Source organism: Saccopteryx leptura, chromosome 7 (assembly GCF_036850995.1).
Source record: "Saccopteryx leptura isolate mSacLep1 chromosome 7, mSacLep1_pri_phased_curated, whole genome shotgun sequence".
Classification (NCBI taxonomy): Eukaryota; Metazoa; Chordata; class Mammalia; order Chiroptera; family Emballonuridae; genus Saccopteryx; species Saccopteryx leptura.
This window is the reverse complement of record NC_089509.1, coordinates 106,502,618-106,525,644: the sequence shown is the minus strand read 5'-3', so window position 1 is coordinate 106,525,644 and position 23,027 is coordinate 106,502,618. Positions and strand designations below refer to the sequence as shown.

At 48.9% G+C, this 23,027-nt stretch overlaps 1 protein-coding gene across 2 annotated transcripts in view; it reads left to right on the top strand.

The window, feature by feature from the left end:
• Nucleotides 1-392: 392 nt before the first annotated feature.
• Nucleotides 393-23,027, top strand: part of PAX3 (paired box 3) — a 100,096-nt gene continuing 77,461 nt past the window's right edge. Inside the window, exons 1-4 of one of the 2 annotated variants that reach the window (XM_066345170.1) lie at nt 393-737; nt 1,999-2,234; nt 3,604-3,730; nt 5,006-5,140. In XM_066345170.1, coding sequence (XP_066201267.1) covers nt 653-737; nt 1,999-2,234; nt 3,604-3,730; nt 5,006-5,140 — 583 coding nt within the window. In that variant the 5' untranslated portion in view covers nt 393-652. Of the gene's footprint in view, nt 738-1,998; nt 2,235-3,600; nt 3,731-5,005; nt 5,141-23,027 lie in introns of both variants that reach the window. The other variant, XM_066345169.1, reaches the window with a different exon arrangement.

Here is a 23,027-nt window from a genome sequence, read left to right as displayed (position 1 = left end):
AGAGTGACAGAGAGACAGGGGCCTCTGTCCGCTCTCAGCAGCTGTCATCTCCCTAGTGCCGTCTCTCTCCGTTTCTACGGCTCTATCCTCGTCTCCTGGGGAAGGAGCTCAGCGCGGGTTCCCCTGGGGCCGGCCGAGGCCTCGGCACCTCCGGGGATGGGAAGAGAAAGTGGCGGCTGTCGCCCAATCAGCGCGTGTCTCCGCCACCCGGGACGGTCTCCCCGTCGGCCAATCGCAGCTCAGGGCTCCTGACCAAGCTTTGGGTGAAAGAACTAATAAATGCTCCCGAGCCCGGCTCCCGCACTCGGTGTCACGACAGGAGGAGACTCGGGCGGCCGCGCTCCGGCCCCACCCCCTCCCCGGCTCCGCGCGGCGCCCCGAGACCCCTCCCCCGCGCCCCCAGACTCCCACGGAACTTCTCCGCCCCGGGCTCGAGACCCCGGACGCAGTGGCCTCCCCGCCTGGTGCCGTCCCAGCCTCTCTCCGGACGAGACGCGAGCAGTGGACCTCCCCGCGGCCCTCGCTCTCTCTCCGGCCTCTTCGGGGAGGGACTCTCCGCGTTCCGGGGAGTTCCCCAGGGTCGCCAGCGCCGCGCTCGCCTTCTTCCCTCGCCTCCCCCTGGATATAATTTCCCAGCGGAGCTGCCCCCACGATGACCACGCTGGCCGGAGCTGTGCCCAGGATGATGCGACCCGGCCCGGGGCAGAACTACCCGCGCAGCGGGTTCCCGCTGGAAGGTAAGCGAGGGCCTGAGCCGCGTCCCGAGCCCGGGGCCGGGGCTGGGCCTGGGCCGCCCGGCCCGACCCGCTGTCCCCGCCGGCTCCCTGGGCCGCGCCCGGGGACACTTTCTGGGAACCCCCGCCCCGGGAAGGGACTGTTGGGGCGAGATCTGCACCCGGTTTTCTCTCTGTAACCGGAGCGCGTTTCTCTCTGGGCGGCCGGGCCTGCGCCCGTCGGGACCACTTTGCCCTGTTGTTTTGGAAAAGCCCTGGTGGGGAAAGAATGCACCGGCTTCTGAGCACCACAAAGCAACTTCTCCCCAGTTTTGTGCACCCGAAGACTTCTCAGAATTGTCCCGGCTTTGCCTGTCTTTGCTAAGTTCTGGGAAAATTTGCTTGTCTGAGCAAAGTTGTGGCGGCGAGGCCCTGCGACATCACGCTCGGGACTTTTCGTATTAATTAATTATTTGCGGTTTCCTTCTTCTCAAGCGGCATCTTGAAGTTTCCATGATCCGTTTGGGAAACTGACTTGGCGTCAGCGTGAAGGTTCCGGCGACCCTGGGGACCTAGGCAGCTTTGCAAGCCCGGGCCTTTCCGGCAGTTTGAGAGGCTGGGGTGCCATGAGAGGTTGGGGCGCCACAGCGGGCTGCAGGTCCAGTGGCTCTAGCGGCTAGAGTCTAGCCTGTCGCCCTCGGTCCAGAGTAGAACGTAATGACCAGGCCAGGGGGCCTGCGAGCAGGTCCGGCGGGATCCCCGTCCCGACACGTAACAGGTGACACGCGCTGCCTCCCGGGGCCTCCTTTTGGGACCCTCTTCGATTCTTGGCTGCTGCACTCTTGGTTCGAAATCCCAAAGGCTGGCAGGTCCTCCGGGTCCCCTTAGACAGGGAGTATCCCTAGCTGGGCAAGGTTTGGTGTGAGCTGAGTTCCAGAAGGCCGGAGCCTGGGTGAACTCCTGTCGGCCAGGGGGCTGTTCCCTGAGCAAGATACCCTTTCTGTCCGCGGCAGGGTCGCCCGGGGTCCCCAGCATCGCCACCTTTCCCGGGCCGAAAGGGAAGACAGTTCCTCTGGAACAAGTTACTTTTTCCTGGTTGTTCCCTTCACACAAGATTACGTGGCCCTGAATTGCTTAACACTTTGGACCAATGTGATGGAAAAGGTGGCCGGGGCTGGGAGCTGTGTGTGCGTCTTTCCAGGGCTGAGGCCGAAGCTTTCGGACTGGCTCTCTGTACCCCTGGAATGACTCTCCCTGTGCCTCTCTTTCCGCCTTCTGCCCCCAGTGTCCACCCCCCTCGGCCAGGGCCGGGTCAACCAGCTCGGCGGTGTGTTTATCAACGGCAGGCCGCTGCCCAACCACATCCGCCACAAGATCGTGGAGATGGCCCACCACGGTATCCGGCCCTGCGTCATCTCCCGCCAGCTGCGCGTGTCCCACGGCTGCGTCTCTAAGATTCTGTGCAGGTACCAGGAGACGGGCTCCATCCGTCCCGGGGCCATCGGCGGCAGCAAGCCCAAGGTGAGCAAGGGCGCCGGCTCGGGAAGCTTCTGCCTGCTGTCTCCGGGTGAAGCTTCTGGGCCTGCTGTCTCCGGGTGAGGGGAGAGCAAGCTGGGGACAAGGACTGCCCTGTGGGACTCTCCAATCAGTTCTTTTTCAAGCCTGGGGAGGTGTGTGCATGTGCGTGTGTGTGTGTGTGTGTGTGTGTGTGTGTGTGTGTGGTGGACTTAGGGGGCATTCAGTTGCTGCCTTAGCCAAGGTTCCTTGATAAACGCTAGGGGAAAACTCCCTCTTGGAAAGAGGATAGAGCATTTGTTCTTGTGATTTCACTGCCCCGAATCCTGTAATTCCACAACACATTATTCTAATAGGCGAACACCGAGCTGTGTGCGTCCTGTCCACCTGTTGCTGGTCTCATGTACCCAGCTCCCTCCTGCTCCACTGCCCTTGACAAAACTAATCCAAGGAGCCATTTCTACTGTTTATTTTATTTTTTACAGTAAATAGTTTCTCTCCCAAATGCCACCCCCAATCCCTTTCAGTCCGAATTGTCTTCAAGCAGTCAAAAAAGCTGGGTGATTTGCTTTCTTTGTAATGAGCCAATGACTTGGCTTTTTGAAAGCAGTTGGGTGCTATCTTCAAATGTTTTTTGGTTCCCTTTTGAAAAGGAAAAACAGAGAGTCCTCCTGGCTGGGGCTGAGTGGGAGGGGGTCACCTGGGGTCTGCCTTTCCTGCTGGATGTGAGGAAAATTCAGTATAATTTTCTGGTGGCCACAGGACAAAAACAAAAGGAGAGTTTTAAAACTTAAGACTCTTGAACATCTTCTTCACCTCCTCCCTCCTCAATGCCCCTGGCAACCTCTCTAAGAATCTTTGGAAGTTCTTTTAATTGGAAAAAAAACAGAGAAGTAGTTTTTCAAATTATCCCTATTTAATATTCACGCGACTAATCTTTGGAAACCTAGATGCTCACCTTCTGCCTTTCATTTTGCTTCTCACTTAGCTGGAAGCTCGTGCTCCCCTAGAGAGGCAAAAGTTGCACCTCCCACCTGACTTCTCCTGCTTGTTTTTCAAGCACTTCTCTCCTCTTAGTTTCATTTTCGTGTAAGGGTCAGAAAGTGCATCCCCTCCTTTTCATTTACCTTGATTGTCTGAGCTTATCTGGGGGGGAAGGGGGGTCCCCGGGTTTCTCTGGGAGAGGATGACTTCCTTTCTGGCCCCAACCGAAAAGGAAACTGCCACAGAGAGTTGGGATTCTTTTGCTAAAAAAGGGGCCCTTCCCAGGGGGTGCCCGAGGAAGTACCTTGCCGGGCTTGGAAGCGGTGGGGGCCGTTCTGCTTGGCCCAGGGGACTGGGTACCAACACCTGCCTGCCTGTTCTCTTAAAGCAGGTGACAACACCTGACGTGGAGAAGAAAATTGAGGAATACAAGAGAGAGAACCCGGGCATGTTCAGCTGGGAAATTCGAGACAAATTACTCAAGGACGCGGTCTGTGATCGGAACACTGTGCCTTCAGGTACCAGGCCCGTTCACGGCTTCCTTAAGCAGGGCCTTCGCTCGCTCTTTCCCGGGCCGGCCATGTATATAGATCTGGGCTCTCAGGAGGCTGCTCCACCCAGGGCCCTAAACTATTCCCAGACCAGGAGCTTTAGAGGGAAGGATAAACTGTTTGTCTCGGGGTTGACACCGATTCGGAGGTCTCCCCAAAGAGGACTTCCGTCGAGGAAACCGAGCAGGAAACGAGAGGCGGAGGCCGAGCGTTTATTAATATTGATGTTCTCTTTTAAAGAGAAACAAATGTCTTAGTAACTGCGACCGAAGGGAGCTGGGCCCGGGCCGCTGAGGCTTCGCCGTGTCCGCCGAGGAGCGGAGGCCCCGCCACCCGCCTGCAGTGTCCCCGAGGGTCCCCGGGGCCACCCTGCGCCCCGCAGTGTCCCCGAGGGTCCCCGGGGGGCCACCCGCCTGCAGTGTCCCCGAGGGTCCCCGGGGGGCCACCCTGCGCCCCGCAGTGTCCCCGAGGGTCCCCGGGGGTCACCCTGCGCCCCGCGGCAGCCGTGGGCGGAGGAGGGAGCAGCGGGGCGAGCGCAGGCCCCGCGCGAGGGCGAGCGGGAGAGTTTGTTTTTAATTAAACGGAAACTCCATTTCCCCCCCTGCGAGAACGAGTTATTTCAGAGCATGGATTTGTTTACCACGCTGGAATCTGGAAAAAATAAATGGGGAGGAGAGCGCATTTTCTTTTGATTTTTACTATAGGAAACGGTTCTGCACTTGAAATGGAAACCCTTTATAGCCCCCCCCCAAAAAAGTTGAATTGCAGGGGAAGGGTCCGCGGCGGCCCTTCCCCCCGGAACGCGAGCCGTGGGGCCCGCCCAGTGCCTTCAGGTGGCGGCGGTGCGGGTGGGGGCGGTGCGGGGTGGGCTGGCCGGGAGCTCTCGCAGGCGGGAGCCCCGGAGCCTGGTCTGCAGAGTCGAGCAGGGAAGTGCTTCCTGCTGGGAGAGAGGGACGGAGGCCGCGGGTCCCGGGCCTCGCCTGTGGGGCGAGCGTCCCCGGCTCCAGCCCCCCTTTTTCTAGATGCCGATTCTGGGGTGGACAGGAGTTTGAACGGGAGGCCGAGGGGATGGGAGGAGGAGGAGGAAGAGGAGGAGGAGGAGGAGGCCCCTGGGAGCAGGAGGAGGCCCAAGCGGGCTGGTCCCGCAGCGGCTCCAGGGCGCGGACTCGGGGTGGGGGGCTCCCACCTGCTCAGCCCTGCGCTTCTCAGGCGTGGGCGCTCCCTCCCTCCTCCCGCCCCCAGTGAGTTCCATCAGCCGCATCTTGAGGAGTAAATTCGGGAAAGGCGAAGAGGAGGAGGTCGACCTGGAGAGGAAGGAGGCCGAGGAGAGCGAGAAGAAGGCGAAGCACAGCATCGACGGCATCCTGAGCGAGCGAGGTGAGCGGCGGCGCGCTGAGGGCCCGCGCCGGGCGGGCGGTGGCCTCTGGCGCTGGGGGCGCTGGGGGCCGGAGGTCGGCCCAGCCCGGCTCCTGTACAGGGCTCCTCGGCTCCTACCCACTGCAGCCGGGGAAGAGCCTGCAAGGGAGAGACGCACTTGCAATCAAAACAAAAATCTCCGTTCTGTTTACTTCGTTTTGCAAATCGTTCTCTAGCATCCCCTCCAGCCCCAGGGAGTCTAAAACTTTTCATTGCGCTGTAGGCGCGGGGCCACTGTCTGGCCTTCAGGCGCAGGGGACTCGGCTTCTCCGAGCGGTTGCGAAGGGGGTGTGTGTGTGTGTGGGGGGGGACAAGTCTGTGACCCTCTCGAGGCTGAAGGTGGTTTGCACCCTCTGGAAAGGCCTGGAGTTTCACACGTCAGAGGAGGGAGTGGGAGAGACAGAGAGACAGAGAGACAGAGAGAGAGACTTTGAAAACTCTGATAGGCAGAGAGTCCTCAGAGCTGTCCCACGTCGGCTACCTTATATTTATATAAATATTTATATATATATGTGTGTGTGTGTGTGCGTGTGTGTGTGTGCGTGTGTGTGTATGTGTGTAGGTGCAGGTGGGTTGCTTTTTCTTTGTTTTACATTTGTTTTCAAACGCGGCGGGGTTGGATTTGTGTGTGTGGGAAATAAAATCCGTCTCCGCGCTGGGTGACAGACCGAGGGGGTCTGGGTTCTGGGTCCGCAGCGCTGGCCCCCTCTTCGCCGGAGGGAGCAGACCACCTGCTCCTGGTTGGCTTCGACCTATCAGCATCGAGAGAAACTTTCTCCCCCTGATCCCGTAAGTGAAGCCTGCTTCCCTTTCACATGCCGCGAGTCATCTTCTAAAGGCCCCTTCTCCCCGGAAAGAAAGGCAGCCCCTTCCAGCCGAACGAGGGCGGATGGCTGCGCAGAGAGGAGGCCGAGCGGATTCGCGCCCCAGCAGCTTGGCCTCGGGAGTTGTTGCCGCTCTTCAAATCCGCAAAGGACCCGCCGTCCCTCCGTGCCTGTCCCCCCGGGCAACTCCCTGATTCAGGGCTTGGAATTTGAAGGGCTGAGTTTTGAGTTACTCTAGAAGGTCAAGCGACTCTTCAGGTGACCTTGGAGCAGTCACGCTCTGGGACCAGCTGGGTCCGTGGCCCTCAGCCAACAGAACTGTGGATGGTCCTTTTTTATTTTATTATTATTATTTTTTTTAAACCTTCCTTGTCCAACCCCTGGGCAGGCAGACTGCTGAGCTGTTACAATGCAAAACCTGTACTCAACCTCTAAATGACACAGATTTAGATGTTACAAACCTAAACGGCTGTTTTGGGGGGACAAACAGAAGCCTAGCTGCTCTGGCACGGGTAAGCAATCAAGAGATAACACCAGAAACCGTGGCAGGTTGCTCCCCTCCTTTTAAAGCAAGGGGGTCTCACATGATCTCAGCCTAAGCCCCTTCTTTTAGCGGGGTGCCGTGCCTTTCCTAGTCTGAGAAGACACCCCACTTCTTCCAGGCCTCGATACAGCATGGAGGTGCTGGAGAGGGAGGGAGGGAAGCAAGAAACCAGCCGGCACAAACCCAGCGGGACCCTTTGGGCAATGGGCCGGGAGCCCAGAGGGTCCCAGCGGCTGGCGAAGGGGGGTGGGGGTGGGGAGAGGCCCAGTTTTGCTACTTGTTGCCCGAGGCGCCGGCGCGGCAGAGGCAGACCCGAGGCTCAATCTTAGCACAGGCAACCGAGGCCCAGGAGACAAAACGCCTCAAATGAGCTGGTCAAACATTTGTACAACTTTTCCAGCTTTTACAAAGAAGGCCTTCTCTACACAATCTACACTTGGAGATGAACTTGGGAGACAAAGCCCGGAGAGTCCATTGAAACTCACACTTTAGCTCGGCTCAGACAAAGCTCCGGCTCGCAGCAGCTTGATGTGAACAAAGGAAGGCAACCTTTTTATAATTCAAGGAGAAAGGAAGAGAAAACAGCCCCACAAAGGGCCGCGAAGAGACATTATGGGCTGGCAATGAGGGATGAATTATTCAATGAGCCCCAATAGCCACTGCGCCAGGAAGTTTTATGGACTCTCCAGCGTGGAAAAAGTGGCCATTTCACCTACAAAATGTTTCTAGTCTTTTGGGCCGTCTAACTGGAACGGCTGCTATTCAAGAGCAATTGCTGCCATTTTAAAAATCAGAGTCTTCTCCCCAGCGGGAGCTGTACCGTGGAAAACATACACGCACACACCTAGGAGGCTGAAGCCTAATTTAATTTGGGGTTGTCAGGCTGATGCAGCGTCCGGCTCTCCACCGCCTCTAGCTCCCTTTCCAGGTGAACCCCGGAGGGCTAGAGAGGCCCAGAGAGAGGACAGTGAAGTGTGGTTTGAAGGGAAGATTAGAAACCTCAAAAAAAAAATCCCCTCTATTGTTTGGGCACCAAACGTCACAGGTCACCCCACTTGTAAAAGAGAATGAGTGTTGATAAAGGGTTCTGAGCGCCCTGGCGGAGGAGCAGAAAACTGGCGGGAAGTCAGGGTTCGTGGGAGCCCTGACGAGGGCGGCGCGCTCTTTGGAGGTTCCAGCTTCCTTGTGAGCCCGGAGGGTGCTGCTGCTCCTGGCTTTCTAGGGGCCATCTTTCCGCTGTCCGGCGCTAGGAGACAGGGCAGAGGCATCGTGAAAGAGGTCAGAACAGCCTTCGTTCTTTCCAGGGTCTTGTTCTTTCTCCGAGATGCCCCTTATACCTCCCCAACTTGTTCCGCTTGTCCCTCACGCGCTCCCAACAGCAGCGCTGCAGGCAGACCGCGTGCGCTCACGCCCGTGCGCCCTCGCTGGGTCCATCCTTCCAACTTCTTTGCGGGTGGAAAAGGGAGGCTTGGGCGGCCAGGAAACACCCCCCTCCCCGGTCGTCCCAGTCCCTGGCCGACACGGTGATCCGAGCGGGAGCAGCTCAGGGAGCCAAACTCCAATTGCAGCATCAGGAGCTGTGGGTACGGCCCGCGCTCCGGCCACTCAATGGGCGCCTCTGTTCCTCCCCCCGCGCGGCCGAGCGGGCCCGCGGGCGCCGCCACAATGGGCCGCCCCCACTCCTGCGCCCTGCGCCAAAGCGCCGCGCCGCCCCTCCCCTGCGCTCCGGCCGGCTCGCAGCTTAGCTCGCCGGGCTGCAGCCGACTCAATTGCCTCCTTTATGTCCTTCTCACTTTCATCTAGACACAGCCCGCCCTCCCTCCCCTCTCCTCCTTTTTTACCCCTCTCTCTTGCCTGAGGCTCACATTAGTGAAATTTCTGCAACCTCCCCCCATTTTTTTTTCTTATTTTAAAGAAAGCCCTTAACACAAAAGCAGTGACTAATCAATAGAAACTGCTCCTTCATCTCCTCCTCTTCCTCCTCCTCCTCCTTTTTCTCCTCCTCCTCCTCCTCCTCCTCCTCCTCCTCCTCCTCCTCCTCTCCCTCCTCCTCCTCTCCCTCCTCCTCCTCTCCCTCCTCCTCTCCCTCCTCCTCCAACAGGGTGACGCTTTTCCTGTTGGTGAGTTTTGGGAAACATTTTTGCTCTGTGCCGTAATGGAATTAGAGGACAGATGAGGACTGTAAATGGACACGCGACTGAAAGACTGTCGCTTAAATATTTAGATGCAACGTTACAATTACTGACTTGTTGCAGCGGCTTTGAAGCGGGGCTCGGGGTTGCAGGGGGAGAGAGGCCAGATCGCCAAATTGATGTTTTGATTGGGTCTGGAGATACACTTTCACAGGACTTTCCCCTATCTATTAATAAAATCACCAGTGAGCGTGGGAGGTTCGCAACCATTTCAAAGGTTGAGCTGGGAGACCCCAAGCATAGGTCGGTTGGAGCCTTATGCTTTTTTCACATCTCTTCCTTCCTTTTTGACATTTATGAAAAACAGTACTGCTTCTTGTGTTTTTTTCTTTTTTTTTTTTTTTTTTTTGATTTGAGAAAGTCAAAATGACAAAAGTTTTGCTCGAGTCCCCACCCGTTCTCTTTGTAAACTGGAGCCCTTCTAAAATGAAGGAGATCGGCGTTAGTTGTCTAGCGAGGCATAAGATCAAGCAATGAAAAACGCAGAAAAGTTTTGAAAAGTCCTTGAAGTGTTTCATTTCCAGTGGGATCGTGGAAAGAGCAGCGCCACTAAAATCCAGGGGAAGAAGGCCGCTTCTTGCCTCCGCGTTAGCAGGGAAGGACGTTTTGGCGCGAGGCGCGGGGGTGGCGGAGGCATTTTCCCACAGACTAAAATCGTGGGGTGTAAGATGTTAGTTTCGAGGCGTCGGAACCGTTGTCACGTGGACAGCCCCCCTCCCCCCAGTCTATTTGGCAGAAGCACGAATTTGACCCCAACGTCGTCTTAAGTCTTCAGAGCAAATTCCATATTTTCCGGAGTCCTTGCTACACTCAACAATACATTTTAAAATGCACGGGGAATATTAGAACTTGAATTAACTTAGAACACACCACGCTGCGTCCTTTGCAAGCGCGTGGCGGTAGCGATTCTCCCATTGAAACGGGAGAACGAGCAGCAGCGTGAGTTCGGACGTCGGTTTTTCTCACTCGCTGGTCTGTTTTGTCGGCTTGACGGCTGTCTGTTTACTTTCTGGCCTTATTGAAAACATGCTGACTTTCTCATTAATGCTTGAAATCGTATGTTTATTTGGGGACTTGATTTGATTGTTGAGAGCACCGGAACGGGGACGCGGGGGGCTTCAAGTGCGTAATAATCACTGCAGGGTGATTTAGGAGTCCCCAGGGCTGCGCAGTAAACCCGCCGGGGCGGCGAGGCGGAACCGGCCAGCGCGCCTGGGTTCAGGGGAGCGCAATGTGCGGAATCGATCAGGTGGATAGGAGCGTTGCCACGGCGCCCAGTTTCATCATCCACGGATATAGATGGTTTGAAGACAAAACCAAAATCCTTCCTAGCCTCTTAGCCTCGAAGTGAAATGTTTCAGTTGTACACAAAGTAAATAACCAGTGAAAAGAAAAAGCTGCAACATCAACAGACACACAAGGTGTGTGTGTGTGTGTGTGTGTGTGTGTGTGTGTGTGTGTGTGTGAGAGAGAGAGAGAGAGAGAGAGAGACGGAGAGAGAGAGAGAGAGAGAAAGAAAAAGAAAGAAAGAAATTGGCCAGGCCGGGGCAGAGAAAGTTCTGTTCGTTGGGTTTCTACAGCAGGTAACTTCTTTATGCGGGTAAATAAAAGATTAGAGAACCATTAAGAATGTAGATACAGAACTAACAAGATACGAAAAAGTAATTAAGCAGTCACTTTAATGCCTTATCTCACTGGTTGCTTTGGGGTTGTTTTACAACTAGGAATTAAAATCTGAAAAGGAAGTTTTCAGCAGCTCTGGCCAAATATTGATTAAGTAGCTGTTTGTTGATACCATTGTTACGCATTAAAAGGCCGGGATCGCGGCCCCTGGCTGGCCATCTTCTATTGTGAGAGATTCTTAACCGCTGAGATCAAAGCGGGATCATTGCAACTTATCTGTCTTGGAAAATCCTCCTTTTCCTCTGAAACCTCTAAGGAGGATTGACCAAATTCTCTTTCAGAAATACGAACCGAAACCAGTTAGATGTCGTGGGTTTGTAGAGAAGAGATTCATGGGGTGTTTTTAATTATCCTACGGTGATTTTTTTGTTTAGAACTTAGGCTAAGATGGCGACTTGATCATCAAATAACTTTTCATTTGCGGGAGGTGGTGGGAGGCCTGGAAGCTACTATCTGCATGTGATAAATTTCTGAATGTGGCAGTTTCACTGGAGTTGCCTTCCTAGCTGTGTTGGTGTAAAGGAAAGACGTCAGACTTTTTATTCGAAGCTAGGTAGGGAATAATTAAATACACAGGAAACTGAGAGTTATAGTGACTACATTTCTCTACATTTGTTTCCATGATTTTTGTCTTCATAGATGTTAGATAAATCTCATGTATATTTAAAAAATCTCTGTAATGAAATGTGTTTGTGTGTATCGTTTGTGCATCAATAGAGTTTATTTACAAGTCAGTCACCATGAATTATGCTGGCAGCAAACTATATCCAGTTGCACAAAATACACGTTTATTGGTCCAATGAATTGCACTTTCTAGACTCATCGGATGTTGAGGTAACAACAGCACAGTCTCTTATCATACTCAGTCCTGCTGCTGAATGCTAGGGAAAATATTTCCTTGAATGATTTTTTTTTTGCTGTTGATTATTAGATGATTAGACTTTTTTTTTTTTTGGTTTAAGAATTCAATATATTTGTATAGGTTTTTCTTTTTATTATGAGAGCTAAAATCCTACTAGGGCTTTTTTGGAAATACCATCTCTGTGCTTAATTTGCAAATTTCAATGAATCACTTATGAAATTTATGCCAGACTCAGGCTTTGGATATTCAACAGTGCATCATGGATCTGCCTGTATGTGGGACTTCCAGGGTCCCATCCTCCAATTATGCTAATTTAGGTACTAAATACTTGTGCATTAGACTTCATTTTTATTTCATTTTATTGTCTACTCCTTTTACTCACTCTTGAACAATACGGATCTTGACATACGAAGTGAGAATCATTAGTGGATACTTTCTAGTATTTTCTATTATTATCTCCCAATTAATGGATGATCTACTTATGCTCAGATGTTCTTTCATACAGTCCCCATCCTTGAAGAACAGAGCGACAGCTTGAAATTGGTTAAGCACAAGTGTGAATCAGCTCAGCTCTGTTATGGTTACCTTCTCCTGGGGCCAGATGCAGCATCAGAAAGTTCTTTGTTGAATATTCTACACGTATGTGTATGTTTCATATACTCACATGGTTGGAGAAATCACTGTGTGTTCATGTACTGCCAGGGAGGACAGCAGAACTGAGCTACAAGTTGGGCCTGATCTCAGTCCCAAGCAAAATGATTGACATAAGAACCAACTTATGTCCATTATATCTCAATAAAAATGAAAAAAAAATAGAAAATTGATTTTATTGTTAAAAAAAAATAGAAAAGAACTGGCTACCCTCGCTGAGGAACTGTTGTGATCAGAGAAAGTGAAAGGGGATTTCAGAACCGCCCTTCTGTTGGAAGATGCACAGCAGAGAGTTTCTTGCCCTGTTCGTGCCAGTCTCTGGTAGAGAGAGTGCACGGCTCTGCCTTCAGCTCTACCAGGCAGTGTTGGGTCAAACACTGGGCTCCAGCAGCACTGAGCTTGGGCTGGAATTTGGACATTTCCCCACTAAGAAAGCTTCTACTCAAATGATCTGTGTTGGGATCATGCTCCTAAATGAACAGAAAATATGTTATTTCCAGTTTGTAATTGGAACATGCCCTGGTATCAGGATGTCCATTAACATTATAAAACCTCTATTTAAAAGAGAGGAGTTAGAAACTTTGCCACTCTCACTGGGGAGATGAAAACCATGGGAAATATTCGTTGAAGACACTTGAGTCATACTGGTTTTATGAATTCTTACCTTCAATGTTTTTATTTTTCTTCCTTTCTAATAAAAACTAAAATACCAAGAAAAGATGAACAGATAATTTCTGCTATGAAAGTGACCACTTCTTTTTTTAAAAAAAATTATATCTTAATATAGGACCATGTGTAAACTTTAGAATTTGATTGGATGCACATTTCTCCTAGAAAGGACCATCTTGAGGAAGAGTTTGACCTTGCACATTACGTCCAGCAAAGTGTGTGGCATTTAACTTTTTTTGCTGCAGGATTTTAAGCAAATGACAACCACAAAGAACCTCTTCTTTTGGGGATGAAGCAACTTGATCAAAGTAGTCTGAGTGTTTATGATCTTCGTGCAATGATTGGGAAATGAATCTTTCCCAATACAACAAACCAGAACTCATGACAGGCAGTGACAAACTAGCTGTGTATTTGTCTCCTTAAACCCATTCAGTGATTTCTCAATTCTCATGTACTTTTATTTGGCTAGATTTAGTGCATCTACAGTACAGTAGTATATTAATATTAACTCTTAATTCAAGGAATCAATCAATTCCATACTCATCCTGGGTCTAATTCCCATGGATTCCATTTTACAATAGCTGATCAAAATGCTTTGTGACAAGGATGACAGACTCTTCTTGGCTGACCAATATAGGATTAAGAGAGAGGAAATAGCACCGATTTTCAGCATTAAAAAAATTCCAGGAGCATATTGAAACTTCAAATAGTTTAGTTTTATGGAGGCTTAAACGTAAATTTTCAAAATTTTTATAAGCAGAGAGAAGTCATGTTTCTGGAAACAACTGCAGAATTGAATGTACTTGGCCTTATGTCTTTTGATGGAAACAGTGATTAAGTTAGGGTAGACTTGTTAAGCAAGGACAGTTCACTGCTGAGCAATTCATAGCAACATGAAATTGGTTTAGTTTTTGTGCACTTTTGTAGTAAATAGTTACATGGCGACATACAAATTGGCATTTTTAACAGAAAGTCTATATTTGTAGGTTTGTAATTTTTATAGGTATACAAATATGTTAAAAGTGCAGCCATCTAGTCTTATATTTTGCAAACCCTGATATAAAGCGTGACTCAGCCAGTCAGCAGGCACTTGGGCATTGGATGGGAGTATTCATCTCTCCCTTGTTCCTTTATAAAGTCTATCTTTAATTAAAATTTTTTTTATTTATTAAAATTTTTTTTATATATTGATTTTTAGAGAAAGAAGGGGGAAGTGAAACATCAATTTGTTATTCCACTTATTTATGCTTTTATTGGTTGATTTTTGTATGCGCTCGGACAGAGAATTGGACCCACAACTTTGGTGTATCAGGGTGATGCTGTAACTAACTGAGCTAACCAGCCAGGGCAACATTTTATTTCTAAATAATTAAAGGTTCATTGAGTCTATCTTCAAACATATATTATAAAATTCCCCTAATATTTAAGTATATTATCATGGTTAAGTAAATTTTGGCCAAAGGGTGTGTGCATGTGTGTGTGTCTCTAAATCACCATTACTGAGATTAACCTGAACTAAAGAAAATTAATTGATCCAATTCATTTTATTGTAAGAAAAGCAACAGGTTTCTTCTTTCTGAATCTCCACTTGGCCAGTTTCCTGATAGAAGTTCACTAGAGAACGTTAGTATTTCTTGACTGCTCTGACTTAAACACACCCCAAAGCCCTTTTCCACATCTTTACTTGCCTTATAAGAGCACAGGACCCACAGTAAAAGAGGAATGTTCTTGCATCACTAATTTTGCTTTAAAATTGAGACCATGCACACATCAGGTGCGACACCCTTGAACTTCAGTTTCGACACCTGTAAGACAGGGCACATCATACCAGCTTCCCAGGGGGGCATGAGAATAAATCAGGAAGATGCAAGTTATATACAAAGTACACCTATCCTGTGAAAACTCAAAATCTTGGGGAAAAATAATCTCTGAGCATGCAGAAAGTGACCAGCCTACTGGCAGATGGGCTCTGCCCAAGGGCAGCTAGAAGCTTAATTCAGGGCTTAGGAGCAACCTGTGGAGACCAACACACACACACACACACACACACACACACACACACACACGCACAACCCCCCCTGCAGAATTCACTTTTACTAAATAAAAAAATAAATTTATAAATAACTAATGTAATAGATCGTGTTGATGTAATAGATATGAAAAATAATAAAATTCTAAAAACTTCACTGAGATGTCAGACAATATAGGTAGATCAATCACTTTTTTTCTTAGTTTTATGATGATTACTTTTCTTCCTTAGATTAACCTAGATTTTAAAAAATTCCTCCAAATCAGACTTCTCTTTTTTGTTTTCATGGCATGAGATTCCCCCCTCATTCCGTCAGAGCTTGACTAACAAGTTGCCTTTTGAAAATAAAGTTCGTACACACATTCTCACTCCCGACACCCTGCTGCAGTCCTTCGCTTTGTGGAATCTGTTTTGGGTATGAGTTCTCATTACGTCCCTGCTCCAGCCTATTCCATTGTTCTTAAACGGCCTGATAGCTCCGCATAGGACATTGTGTGTGTTTTCTCCTAGTGCACGATTCTTCTTAATCCCTCTCCTTTAAAATTGGACTTGGGAAATATTAAGGATCCTTTCCAATTTGTTAAGCTGGAAGATACATTTCAATGACCTTTCTCTTCAGTTTCCCCCGCTCTCCAGTTTCAAAAGCTTGGGACTTCTGTGTTATTGGGGTGCAAGGCGAGGGTGAAAGAAAGCAGCTAGGCTTGTAAAAGCTTTGGGGTGCTGGAGAACATCCCCACCCCGGTATTTCCCGGGGAGCAGTGCGACCACTGCAGAGTGCGACCACTGGAGAGAAGGAAGGTTGTTTTCTTATCCCCGCATGCACTGGTCTGACCTGTCTCCGAAATAGGTCAGCCTGGGGCACAGCCAGTTTATGCAGCTGTTGTGGCTTAGGCGTCACAGCAGGCCGCCGGGGCTCCTTGGCCAGCCGGCCCCCAGTGAACTGATAAAAACTCGCTTGTGAGCCATGGAGTCTTCCTTCTGGCCTGCGCAGGGCCCCCTGAAGGCTTTTAGATGCAAGGGAACTCCAGGATTATGGGAGCCCACCCTCAGCCTCAAAAGGGAAGCGTGCTTTATCTGAGGATCACACTGTTGTCGATCCCAACGCTCAAGTGAAATATGTGCTTTGTCAGGTTTTATTCTAAATCATACGTGTTTTTGACTGGGCAAAAAATTCACTTTGTGTATAATTCAGAAGATTTAAGAAGATGTACAGTGACAAGATTTCTTCTATCTGTGTCCTTCTGGCTCTTGGCTATCTTTCTAGAGTGTCTGTGTATAAACAAGGAATAAATATTTCTCTCCCTTTTAAAGATTTTTCTCTCCTTCCCTTTTGCACAGAAAGTAATCTACCTGGGAAACTGTTCTGCACCCCCTTTTCCCCTCCGCCTCAGACTATCTCTATCTCAGCAATGACTCCATATCAGGGTCAGATGGTCACCTCAGACTATTTGTATAGCTGCATAGTATTCCATCATAATGGCAAAGATTTATTGGACAACATCAGATGGTTTCCGACCTGACAGTACCATTTGGCACATGGGTGAGTTTACTTGTAAAGTAGTTCCTCCTTAGTAAGGACAAAGGGAATGGCATTTGCAATTTTGATAGCTTTGGTGGAATTTGGGTTCTGTGTCGAGAACAAATGGTAGAGGAATGGTTAATGAGCTTGGAGTCCGAGTGGATTTGCCTGTGGCTACTTGTTCAAGAAAAAAGAGACACTTCTCAAGCACTGTATGTATGTAGAAGCATAGGTTTTGAAATTCCTGCTTAGGAAGATGTCCTGCCAACATTGACTACCTTCTGGAAATTTCTGTAATATTCAGTTATTTCTCCAAATGTAACATTCTCTAAATCCAAAGGAGAGGTTTTCTTTGACTTATTTGCTCTTCTTTTATTCTTTTTTTTTCTTGCCTGCCATTTAAACCTCACTTCACCTTCATCAAATATTGTATATTTATGTTAAGCACCCTTACTTAGTTTTCTATCTGTGCCAGAAAAATAATGGAGAGTTTGATAACAATTTAGAGGTAATGTGTTCTGATTCTTGAGTTACAAAGGAGAAATTGTCTTTCAGGGTCACCAAAGTAGGCTTGATCTAGTGAGAGGGCAGATTATAAATACACCAAAACATGGTCTTGTATTTCTGATTTCTCAAAAGTGCTGGCCTGACACTGTCGGGGTTTCTTGAGTCCCGTAAAGGCCGATTCTGAACTTTATGAACCTTTCAAGGGTATGTGTCCATTCCCTTCTGTGCACGAAAGACTTCTTATGTTTTTGCACATACCTTGCTTCCCTCAAATCATTTCAGCCTATTATTTTTCTTAAATCCGATGCTCGGGAAGCCAGTTGTCCAAGCTGCCCCGTACCTGGCTGAGTAAATTAGAAGTTCCAGTCTGTGAAAATGCGCCAGGACAAACAGTGCTCCAACAACAGAGACAAACAGCCCTCTTCAAATCCTCCCAAGAAAACTGGAGATGTGAACTCCAATAAGTGATTCTAAAGTCAATGTTTCAAGTCATGGGTCTTTCAGAAATAAGAGAATGAGTTAGGGGCTATGGATTTGTTTTTGAAAATCAAAATCTTGGTTTGGTTTTTCTTAAAAAAAAAATATAACAGAAAAACAAAAGCAGGTCTTTTTTCTTGACTGTGCTGTCGGGGGGGGGGGGCGAGGGTAGAGAGGGGAGCATTGTTCTACCAGGAGGGAGGCAGGAAGATAGTTCTCATGCTAGAACTCCGGTTCTGAGAGGCAGCTAGCTTTGGGGGTTTGGGGTTCTCTTCCTGCCCCCCTCCCGACTTGCTTATGGAAATCTAAAGGAGTTTGGGAATGTAAATAGGCCTGGCTTTAAGACCAGCTGCAAAGAGCTGAGAGGAATTAAAAGCAGCTTCTCCCCTCCCAGTTCTGTGCATCATTTGGATGGAAATCAGGCCCTTAATTTGTGACATCTGATTACTACCTGCAGAAGTATGCGTCTATCCACAAAGGAACGGGGGTGTGTGTTGGAGGGAGAGTTAATCCCAACCTGAAAAACTGTGGTTTGTTTGTCAGGAGGCTGGGATGTTCTCAACAGAAATGTAGACCATGGAAAATAAGTGGGTTTCGGGCCTGCCTCCAAAGCACAACCAAACCAGGTTCTCAGAGAGGTCACACTGTGGTCAGTCACACAGGTCAAGGGAACCAGCCCGCAGGGGCCTCCTCCTGGGAATGGGCTCCGGGTTGGGAAGCTGCCCTTCTTCTCCTAATAATGTTGATTTGCAACTTTTTAAAATAAAAAGGGATCCATGGACTCGTGGGGCGGCTGGGTGGGGTGGGGGGACGTTTCAACGTTCCATCTCCCGATTTCCAAAGTGAATGGGATCTCAGTGTCTGGACTGGTTGGTTATATTTTGGACACTTTCAGAACTTCTAAAATCCTTCCAGAGCGTTTCTAAAGGGGGCTGGGGGGCCCAGCCACTTCAGGAAGTAGAGCACATCAACGGGGTCTCCTCACAGTTTCTCCGGAGGACCAGCAACCCGCCGGAGCAGAATCCGCTCGGGAAGTTCTCCAGCGTGGAAACCTTCCAGGTGGCGGGTTTGCTTGGCTCTTCTGCAGACGGGGCATATCCGGGGCTTGTGTGGGCACGACACGCATTCATCAGAGGGCAGTAGGAAGTCGACTTCTTCAGTTTCTCACTGGAAGCCAATGTCTGCTTGTGGTCACTGGCCCTGCCAAGCTCTTACTACTTGCTGAATTTTTGTCTGAAAGAAAGAGGCGAATGGAGGACTGGAGACTCAGCAGCAAGTTAGAAACTGCAGAGCGAGGTCAACAGAAAGCCGGGGGAGGCAGGGGCACCGCAAAGCCCTTCTCCCCCGCCCCCCCCCCCCCCCCCCCGCCCCGTGCCCGTGATACAGGGAATCCATCGGCTCCAGGCAGGGCAGGGTGGACACTCAAGGCCTGGCTTATGTTGGATTCCGCTTCTGGGCTTTTCTCAGTGTCCTTTGGGGGCCTTGATGTCTCTCTGTCTCCTTTTTGCCCGTGGGAGGTGACAGTGGGTATTCTCAGGGCATTCCTGAGCATAAAACCACGTGGTAGCTGGGAAGACCGCCTCATCATGTTTTCATCAGAGGCCCACCGAGTGGGCCATAAAGAGTGGGGACATATAGATGTCCCTAGATGTCCTCCAGGGCTATGGTAAGCACAGTGCTCACCACCAGGCACAGCCTCGGGTCACGTTGTCCGTCCTTGGTAGGAAAATTGAAACTTAACCTCGGCATAGGTTTTTATTCCTAAAGGGAAGCTCGCATGCACCTCGGGGAGATGGGGACAGGAACCATCTCCTTATTACAAAATACCAATGACATGGAGAACGGAATTGGGTCTGCATCTTGATTTGCTGGCTTCACTTCCATCATTTTATTGAATTACTATAATTTAATGTTACTAGCTTAAACTAACGATTTTCCCCTGAAATGAATCCTTTTTATTCTTTTTTTTTTTTTTAATGGAAAACCCAAATTGAATTTGTTAGGAAAGACAATGACTATCTTTCACATTCAAATTTCTGGTACTTGGAAAATCCTTTTGGAAAAAACTCTAGGGAAAATAGAAAGAATTGTCACTTAGACTGTAGTTTATGGGAAATGATGTTACCAGAGCAAATTTGGACTTTTTATTGGGATGTTTGAAAATCTCCCTAGCTCCAGCTCTCCTCCCCCAAACCCTTTAAAAACACCCCCCCCCCCGCCCACTTTCCTTTCACAAAAGCCTCTATAAGATGACCTTAGCTAAAGTGAGCAAAGGAGGTCAGTCTTGAATGTTGTGCTGTGTCCTTTCCTGTCTCCTCCACCTGTCCTGCTTCCATCTGGCACACCCTCCTTTTGTGCACCCCAACTACACACACACACACACACACACACACACACACACACACACACGCACACACACCACTGAGCTCTAGCTCATTCCCATGGTGACCCCTCCCAAAAGGACCGTGGGAGCTAAGAGCTTAGGAAGGAGGATGAATCCTTAATGGTGGAACTCCAGTATCCACGTAGGGAAAATCTTTGGTGGGGGCAAGGCAGAGCTTCTGCTGCCTCTCAGATCCCACCCTGAAGGGTCCCATCTTCACCGTGACGGGCAGGACTAGTTCTGCGCTGAGGGAGTGGTTTTCTGGCAAGCATGTTCTTTCAGGTCATGCGTGGTACCTTGCTGAGCTGCCCAGAAGGAGGCAAGGATGGTGGGACCTAGGGCCTCGTCCACCACGGATGGCTTTTCCATACTTCCTGGGAAGCAGGAGAAGGCCCTGGCTTGTGTGCTTTGGGCTTCCTGGCATAGCACAGAGCCAGAAGGAAGACATGAGGGTCTGGGGTGGCCTAGAACTGTAGACAGAGAGGGCACTGTGGGCTCATCTTGCTTCAGAGCTCACAGCCCAGCCCAAGGAGCACACATCTCATCTCAGCTCTCACACTTCTAGGGGCTCCTGGACAGGTGTCAGAGGTCAGAAGAAGTAGGACTAACTTATTCAAAAGGGTGAGGGGCAGTGGGCATCCATAATGGGTCCACTGGCTGGAGAGCTTTGGGAAGGCCGGATGCCTAGACTCTCAGTGCTGGGTCCTAGAGAGACTCAGAGACACGTTGCTCTGGTGGACGTACACCATGAGGGTCCCAGTGAGACAGCCAGGGTTTATTCCACTTGTGACATATTGGAAAATGAGCTTAGATTCCTGCTCAGCCCCAATGTTGGCACTTAGACCTGAACAAGGTTTTACAAGTAATGGCGGTGGAGACATCTAGAAACGGCCCACTCGCCCCTCACACTCACTCAGGTGGAGGATGGCGGAGTCATTGTGGCGGTGGGTTTACCAGATAGCCAATGGACCTCCGGTTCCAGGGCCTCTCACCTGTGGACTGTTGCAGGCTTCATGTCGTTGGGTTTTTGCAAAGGTTGCAAAACTAAGATATGTTGGTGTTTATTTCTCAAGAGGGCGCTCCCTACTTTATAAAAGCCTTAGTCTACATTTTTTGTTCATGGGGGGGGGGGGGTGGTTAGAAGCAAGGAGAGATGGGTTCCCTGGCTAAGGAGGGTGGCCCTGGCACAGCTGTGTGTGAGAGCAAAATAATAACAAACAACGATAATCATGCTCAGTGACCTTCACTAGCGCCTTGGACTTGAGCGTTTCCAGGATGCTCTCATGTTTCATGTCTTACCTGGTTTACTATGGAGCCAAAGTCTGGGTCTGGCATCCCAGAGCTGCTGAGAATTCACCCCGGGGACCCTTGTACAGCATGCAGCCTCAGTCCTGCAGGGACCTCGGTAGAGGGACCCTGGACCGACTCCTCCTGAGAAGACGAGGGACGTCCAGACACGCACTGAACGTGGGAAGGTGGGCAAGACCCTTCCATTGTTGGGGCTCTGGTTCCCTCCACTGAAAGTGCTTGAGGCCATTTTGAGATGTTCCTGTACATCTCTGAAGCCATTACTGGGACCAGGTGGCTTGTTCTCTCTGGCGCTCGTTCTCTCTTCCTCTGAGGAACGGTAGCACCGGCGCGGTGAAGGCTGCAGTCCCTTCCCGCTGGGGCGGGCTGTGGCCGTGGGGGCCACGTCTCTTTGGGGAAATAGTGGGGCCTCCAGGCAGCCAGGCAGTCAGGGCAATGGTGGGAAGCCCAGTGGCCCTCGCACTTCCAGTCTTACCTTCAGGAGGAAGGACTCCTAGTGCTGGAACTGTGGGGGCGGGAACTGACGCTTGCTGAGCCATCAAACTGGAAGACACGCTGGCTCCTCCCCGTCCGGGTGGGGAAATGCGTGCTCTCTTGTACCTCCCGTCCTAGCTGTGGCTTCCAGATGAGAAGGGAAAGGCTTGGAGATCTTGTTTGGAGAGCTTTTCTTAAGATAGAGTTGCTTAAGCAAGACTGTAACATTCTGTCTTTCAAATCATCAGTGCCTAGACATTTCCCCTGCGCTCGGAGAGGGACACAGGAGATTTTGGTAGCTGAGCAAGTCGAAGCCAGACACTGGGCTCGAAGAGAGAGTCAGACCATGGTGGCTCTGCTTCATCTGATTCTGCTGACGTGTCTTAAACATAAATCAGTAGATGTCAGAAACTCAATTTGACAAACAAGCTTCTTTTTTTGCCTCTGACTTAAAACATACACATATATATCAATACTTACCAATAATAATAATAATAATAATAATAAAAAAGACAACTAGTATTTGATTCAATTAATAATTTTTCCCATGCAAAACAGAGTTTGTGAGAAAACTTGTCAAGATTCAACAGGAGATATTACCAAATCTGAAAACTTTTTTCACCAGCACTTTGCTAAGAAGCATTTTAGAAACTTGGAAAGAATGGGAGGATTTCTTTTTGTTACATTAAAAATAATTCAAGCTGTTTAGAGAAAATGTTAATATATTCCCCCTCACTTTTGTACTCTTATCTTTTGTGGAGGAAAGTTCTTTAAAAAGTCAACATCTACTACGTATTGACGTTTTAGGTATACATTCTAAACATAGACAATGATTCATTCAAGTGCTCTAATTCATAATTGCAAAGACCAAATAATGTAAAATGCATTGCAAAAATTTGTGTTTTGTTTGAGGACATTTTAAAGCATATAAAATACCTACACTAATATTTACATGCAGAATTTTTCTTATGAATCTGATGTCTGTGGCTCAAATTTCATTGCAGTTTATCTTAAACAAATTGATTTGTGGAACCATGTAAGCAAATATTGCTCCAAAATGTCTACCACTCTTTTAAAACAGAAGCTGAACATTATACAATGAAAACATCAGGCAGAGGAACTATACCCCTTTTTATGTTCCGAATAATAAGTACCACTGTTTACCATATGAAAGAGTTCATTTCTATTTTTCTTAGTGATTATCCTGTACTCAGATCAAATGTATTACAATTTCGAACCTTGAATGGCAAATCAAAATTTTTATTTGATAAGAAAGTCACTACTTGACCTATAGATTGAAGAAGAAATCTGATCTTAGTTCCTATTAGTCAACATTAGAATTTTTGTTGAGTAACTTCATAGAAATCAAAACAAATCAAATTATTGACTCCCCTTCTCATATCCATAAGCAAATCTTTGACTTATACTATCACATGAACTGGATTCCAACAGATTGGAAGAAGTTGTATTTGTGAGAGTTAGGGCATACATTTGTATACCATGGTTTGCATAGCAAGATTACTGTAGGACTTTTAAAACAGCAAGCATTTATAATGCTTTGCCAAGTTTCGGGTGGTGAGCAGTACTGGATCTCAGTGTTTAATTTCCTCTACTTATTTTTTTTTCATGTTTTTTTAGGAAAGTGCTAGTTGAGATCCAAAGAAGAGTTGTTATTTTGTTTAACTAAATAAAAACATTAAAACATTTTAGGGAATGCAAAAAACCA